The sequence below is a fragment of the Paramormyrops kingsleyae genome, chromosome 18 (genome assembly GCF_048594095.1).
Source record: "Paramormyrops kingsleyae isolate MSU_618 chromosome 18, PKINGS_0.4, whole genome shotgun sequence".
NCBI lineage: Eukaryota > Metazoa > Chordata > Actinopteri > Osteoglossiformes > Mormyridae > Paramormyrops > Paramormyrops kingsleyae.
The window spans coordinates 26262388-26269130 of NC_132814.1; the positions used below are offsets into that span (position 1 = coordinate 26262388).

The window sequence follows — 6743 nt, forward strand, 5'->3', positions numbered from 1 at the left end:
AAGGACGGTGGGGTCACGTCACTACAAGTGGCAGGCATGCTGCTACACCAATGCAGTGTAAAAGTTTGCTGGACTTTACTCATGAATACGGAATCGCATTGCATTCACAAAAGAAAAAAAAATAGACACCTTCTCTCCTAATTATGACCTATAGTATCTCACAATTATGAGATCAGGCAGTGGGTAATAGTGGCCCTGCCTCAATTAATCTGTTTATTTTCTTTTAGGTATCAGACACTATATGAAATATTAACGTTACTGAATGTCCTCTGCAGTATGTAAACATTGCGCAGGCACATACGGGAGTTATTTAGGGGGGTAAGCAAATAAACAAACAAACAAGGATAAGTAAATAAATAATTAACCGGATTTATTTTGTTTTGTATTGACTGGCGCTGCCCTGCCATTTGATACCGGCTAAGTTAGCTAGCTTATCAATTCCTATTCAACTAACACCGCTATGCTGCAGAGAGCAGCTGCACACACCCCTTGAACTGGAGTGTGTGTATGAGGGCCATGCAAATTACGGGTTCACCGGGACAATAAATAAAATAATAATAATAATGATAATAATAATAATAATATTAATAATACACTATCCGCGCCGGTAAATAGCCTCGCGGAAAGGTTTGTGGGCATCGGTAATTAGTCTGACTTACGATTTCGTAATTACGAGATCTTTTTCCATAATTACGAGATAGTAAGTCATAATTACGACATAAGGTGTCTATGTTTTTCTATTGTGAATGCAATGCGCTTCCGTATACACCAGACAAAGATAAGATAACATTGTAGCCTAAATGAAGCACCAAACGAACTTCGCGGCATAGCTGTTTCCTCGGTAACTTACAAAATACTGTAATGTAGTACATGTTTAATTTATTAATTAATCAGTAACTATAAGTGTAGGATACGTACTGATTCCATGTCCGTTCATCATTAATCACTCATGACGGTATATGCAGGACCTATATAGATTCATGATCTGTTCGTGAGTAGTACCTACCTGAATTAAGATATTTGTGCCCCCTCAAGTTAAAAAAAAAAAAAAAAAAAAAAAAAACAACGGAAACACACTGCTTGCAATATATTTTAGTCATTTTCAGAAAACTAGCTTTACCACCATTATTTTCCCTCCTATTCAGGTATTCGGAATGGGACCGAACAATTTGCGAACAAAACACAGCAAGGAGCGGAGCAGAATGACATTTACCCCAAACTACATTTGCAGCTGCATACACAGTGAGGACTTTAAATCACAGAGGCAGGGTGGTTCAGCTTTAAAAATGACCTCTATACCAGTTTCAGTACAATTCGATCACCCATCCGTCCTCTGTAACAGAGGCTTGTTCAGGGTAGCGGGGGTCCGTAGCCTGTGGGCGCAAAGCAGGAATCAGCCCAGGATGGGGCGTCAGCCCATCGCAGGGCACACTCACGCACCATTCGCTTACACACACATGCACACCTATGGGCAATTTAGCAACTTCAATTAAAATCAGCATGTGTTTGGACTGTGGGGGGGACACACAATGACACGGGAGGAGCATGCCTGTAGGCCTACTTTGATAGTCACCTCTTTTGTAAACAAAATGTAGCTCATACGTTAACGCGTACCATTACAAATTTATAATAGTCTTTATAATTCATGTAGCGAATGTACATGCATTTCGAAATACTGGAAAGTAATAAAATAAAGTAGTGTTTTTCAGTTATCACCAGTTTTTATTCCCGGTGACCCATTCGCTTTTAAACACGAAATGGCAAACAATACAAAACAGAGCTTTGGCAAGATGACATATGACAACTGACAAAGTTGTACAAAACCTTTAAGAAAAGAGAATAGACAATTAAGCATCTTCCATTTTCAAAAAGAACGAACATTACATTTATTATCCACATCCAAATAAAAAATAAATAAAAGATAACTCAAGTCTAGTCCAGTTGAAAAAAAAATAATCTTGCTCCTTAAAACGGAACTCTCCTCTTCATCTGAAAAAAATGACGACGTTTCATGGGAAACTACGTTTCCTTAGTTTATGTCATTTACCAGGGTCGCCAAACGGACCCGTCGCTTTCCAAATCGGCGCCAGGGCTGACCGAACTGGCCCGGGAAACTCCGGCGAACAAAGTGACACCCTGGACTGGCGAGGGAACCACGGACGCCGAGCTGCAGTTTACAGTTACTGGCATACTGGTCTTGGTGTAGACGGGAATAACAGAGGTAGCAGCTGATGCAAAGCTTGGATTGTGAATGAGGAAGGCGAACTGTCCGTCGGTTGCAGGTACGAGTTGGAAGCCACCGTAGATTTTAGGTGAAATCCCTTCAGCGGGACTCAGTTTACACGACACTGAGACGCCACTAACAGGCAATGTCGACGGTAATTGCACATTCAAGGGTTGTACGTGGCGAGTCTGTTGAGCTGGGGCTGGTTGCGGATAACCCATGGCAATCATCTGTCCTAGACAGCTGGACAGGTGGTTCAGAAGCCGGGACTTCACCTCCGTGTTTACCCCGTCGCAGGTAGACAAGAAACGACTCACCTCGTTCATGCATTCGTTAAATCCTGCCCTGTATTTACTTAGGGTCGTTATATCACCTGTTAGCGCTGCAAGAAAAGAGGCAAATTTATATATTACAGATAAATGTAACCGCGCAAAAAAAGACATTTAAGATAAAGTCTTCTTGCATCAACAGAGTTATAAAATATAGTTGTTTAATATATGACAGTCGAAGTAGACAGGAGACTGGATAAGGTTTTGGTAAAATTCAGGGGTACACAGCAGATGAGGAATACCTACCAGTCATTTGAACGCGATGTAAGTTCCGCAAGTGCTTCACTGTCATCTCTAAAATATCAGCTTTCTCCAGTTTAGAGTGCCTTGAACTCTACGAATACACAGAAAGCAAAATAATATAAATGTCCTTGGGGAAAAGTACGTCACACTAAGCACCCAGCATAACTACTGAAAACTTACATCTTTTTTAAGGGCGTCAAGAATAAGAGTCTTGAGCTGTCCTAGGCTTTCGTTAATTCTCGCTCTCCGACGTTTCTCCATGATGGGTTTGGACGTCTGAAAGATTAACAGCGAGTAAACAATTAGGATAAATACACATCTAAACGCCAACAACTCCAGTCTATATACACCATGAGCATATGTAGAGGTCAGTAGTTTTACCTTTCTGTGCTCGCTGGCATTTTTCAGTTTGTCTGGTGTGTATGTCCCATTGGCACTGGCACAGGCGACTGGGGACGTTGTAACTTTCTCCAACAGGTCTGCAGGCATTTTCACTATTCTTTGTTTTAATTAAAAAACTATATGCAAACAGTTATATCCTTTTGTGGGATTTCCAGTTTTTAGCCTATGCCTTGAACATTAAAAAAAGACTAGCATCAGGTGACACTGACGATGGAACACCAAGTCCCACTTGATGATATCACTTAAATGTACTCATATATCACACATGCACGTGCCATTTAAGCATATCTGATATAATTTGGCCACAAGCAGGAGGTATTTATAGCTGTCTAGTAAGCTCCCGGTTTATGTGAAACCTTCTCTGCATTCTTTCCCACACTCGCTATAACCAATGGGCTTGAAGACTCACCCACGGGGCGTCGGGGAGACCGCCTATTGGACAACGCCCCGCGCGCGCTGTCAGTCACGCGCTGCTCGATCTGCCCCAGGGGCCCAAACAACAAAGCTGGGAGTTCGGAGGATCTAGCTGTTAAGTGATAAGGTGAATGGGGGGTAGCTGACTGTTGTCTACGAAGGTTTTTCTTTTATGCGCTTATGGATTTAGAAGATTATTCGTTTTTACATCTACACATATACTTAATACATAACACTAAACATTCACAATACTATATAAACAACATGATTCATTATTTTATACCCTTGCGTGAATAGAGTTATTTGGTTAAGGATATTCGATTTGAAAGAAATATTACTCGTCTGAAAGTTGGTGCTTGTTATCCATTTTGACTGTCGATTACATATGACCAAAAGTCAGGCTGCCACAATAAGTTTTCTTATTTAAGTTTCTTAGCACAAAAAATATAATCATATAAGTAAATGAAGCTTTATGCGCGATTCATAGCACATATAATTAGCCAATGGCAACTGGTGATATTTTGCAAATTCGTCCCTGTCTGCTCAGATTGGCGCAGAGAAGGTCTATCTGTCAGTCATTCCGGGGAGAGGGGGGGGGGGGGGGCTGATACCTCACCCACGTGTGTGTAGCGCGCTCCTTCTCCCGTGTGCGGCACGTGCCGAAGCAGTGCTCTGCTCATAAGAGCGGAGTTAAAAGACTGTATAAGAAAACATCTTTTTGTGTACTTTAGGCTTGAAAAATCGTCAGTTTACCCACTGTCACAAAAAAACTATTTATTGATCAACTGATTTATTCCTCTATACAAAACGTAGTATATTTTACTGTTAATAACACAGACACATTTGCTAGGCCTAGCTTATATGAATCTGGTGATGCGTGACAGTAGGGCTCCGTTTTAGTCACAATTTACAATTCTGTGCATTCTGCAGTCCTTTTACTTCTCAAACTACACACTAAGACTAATTAAACATTGAGATGGGCGTAATACTTAATTTGTAATAATTTTGCGACGCTAAATATTTAAAAATAAATATTTCAGAATAAAATACGTCGTAATAGCAATACCAAATGCTAAAGCGCAGAAAAGTCATTTGAAAGTCACGCAGCGCCGCCTACAGGAACTTCTATACGTCGCAAAACTGTTTCGCGTAATTGTATAACATCGCTTTGATTCGGGAAGGTAGGCGATGATTATAGCGCCTTGGCATGGCTAGCTATATCAAGATCAAAATTTTTTATGTTAGGCATCGGCAGGCGCGAAAGAGACTCAGAAGTTAAAAAAAAAAATCTTACGCAAGTCGGCAGTCGCAGCTTCCATCGTCTCCGTTCCCTGTGAAAAACACAGTAATGCGAATGCGAAAATGAAACAGATTCGACGGACACTTCTATGCAAGACCGTGTCTCAATCTAAATCAAAGAAAAGTTTATACGAGGATCCAGTTAAATATTCCCCAACGTGTTCAATTGTATTTTAGAGTTTGTTACATCAAGAATTACATTAAAAGAGTTTTTACATAAACTTAATACCAGGGAGAGTCGCGTATCGTTATCGTTTATGAATGCACTTGGTATCAATTGCCATTCCTTTACACGATTCTTTATTTTTCTTTCTTTCTTTCTTTCTTTCTTTCTTTCTTTCTTTCTTTCTTTCGTCTATCTATCTGTTGAACATTAAATGATACCTGTGGAAAAACAGATCTACCCTCACTTTCTCTTTTTTCCCAGAAGGTGGAAAACACAACGCATTTCAGTCAAAAGAGAAATGACGGTCCATTCCATGCACATCAGAAACGGAACAAATTAAGTGTTACTGCAGGTCCCCTTCTGGGCCTTAACATGTAAAGCATCTGAACAGCACCAAACAGATAATACAGTAGACAGACAAAGAGGGTAGTTAGTGGAGTTGGATATATTGCATACCTGTATATGCTTTTTGGACAAGAATATACAACAAACCTGCAAGTATGATTAAATGAGTTTCAGGCTTTCTATTTCCATTTCCTTTTAGCCATGATGTCTGTATATATTAATGTAACTCTAGACCAGTGTTCTTCACTGAATTTTAGATGAGGGCCACGCTTACCAGTGTACAGGGGGGTTGGTGGGGGGGGGTACCATTTACTTTTTAAAAGCTAACTAGCCAGATGTAATCTTGATGCTGCGTCACTTAATTGTTAGTTAACTATGTAGCTGCACATTTTTGGGGAAGTTGCACTGCATCTTGATCAAAAAATAATAATAATTTGAAAATAATAAAGCTGATGGTCAGGGTAATTTGCTTATTTTTGTATTCGGTCATGGGCTACCACACTGGCCGCTGGGAGCCTTCAGTGGCCCACAGACCGTGCAGTGAAGATATCTTTACACACATCTTTTATGCATTTTATGTTTTTTTATGATCTAATTTAGTAATTCTGCATTGTGAAGTGATAATGTAATGCCTGGGTGAAGAAAGATGATGACGTTATTATACGCCATGAGAATTATTTCTTGGGTGCATACGCACAATTGTATACCTTTTGCCAACAATAATTAAGCTCTGAATTGTAATGTGTAATATTTGGTATAATTCACAAATATAGGAGTACCAAAATTTACCCACTAAGCAATACGTAAGCAATACAGACTAGTTTCAAGTGGCATAGCAAAGTGTCTTAATACTTAAGTGAATGTGATCTTTTTACTTTTAATAAATTGGCAGAAATGCCTAAAATCTTGTTCTATATTTATATATAATAGAAAATCCGTTGATTAATGTGAATGCACTGTACATGCATTCATAACCAATAGACAAACATATTATAAAATACTTCTAAAAACTATAAACATAAGGCATACCTGTGTGTGTGTGTGTGTGTGTGTGTGTGTGTGCTGTTATTACTAAATAACAACACACACTGAAGATCTGGATTCTGGTTCCTGGTTACAAGTTCCTTGCTGTCTCGACTACACAACAGAACAGGGACCTTTGTACTAATCAAGCATGGGAGACGCAAAAAGCTCGTAGGTTACACTTAACACATAATTTGAAAACACACCGCCACCCCAAAACAATGGAGGATGAAAAAGTTAAATTATTTGTTAGTTGGGGGAGGGGTAGCGATTGCAATCAAAATGGGACATTGCCTTT

The 6743-nt window shown here is 39.7% G+C and overlaps 1 protein-coding gene across 2 annotated transcripts; it reads right to left on the minus strand.

Moving 5' to 3' along the window:
• Positions 1 to 1077: 1077 nt before the first annotated feature.
• On the minus strand, positions 1078 to 4003 carry LOC111835477 (transcription factor HES-4-B-like). 2 transcript variants are annotated; one of them, XM_023795839.2, is made up of 4 exons: positions 3178 to 3989; positions 2977 to 3072; positions 2800 to 2887; positions 1078 to 2606 (listed from the first exon to the last, which is right to left on the minus strand). In XM_023795839.2, the coding sequence occupies exons 1-4, from the start codon at positions 3283 to 3285 to the stop codon at positions 2044 to 2046; spliced, it is 855 nt and encodes a 284-aa protein (XP_023651607.2). In that variant the 5' UTR covers positions 3286 to 3989; the 3' UTR covers positions 1078 to 2043. The 2 variants fall into 2 exon arrangements, with proteins under 2 accessions (XP_023651607.2, XP_023651606.2); XM_023795838.2 differs by having other exon boundaries at positions 2977 to 4003.
• Positions 4004 to 6743: the final 2740 nt, after the last annotated feature.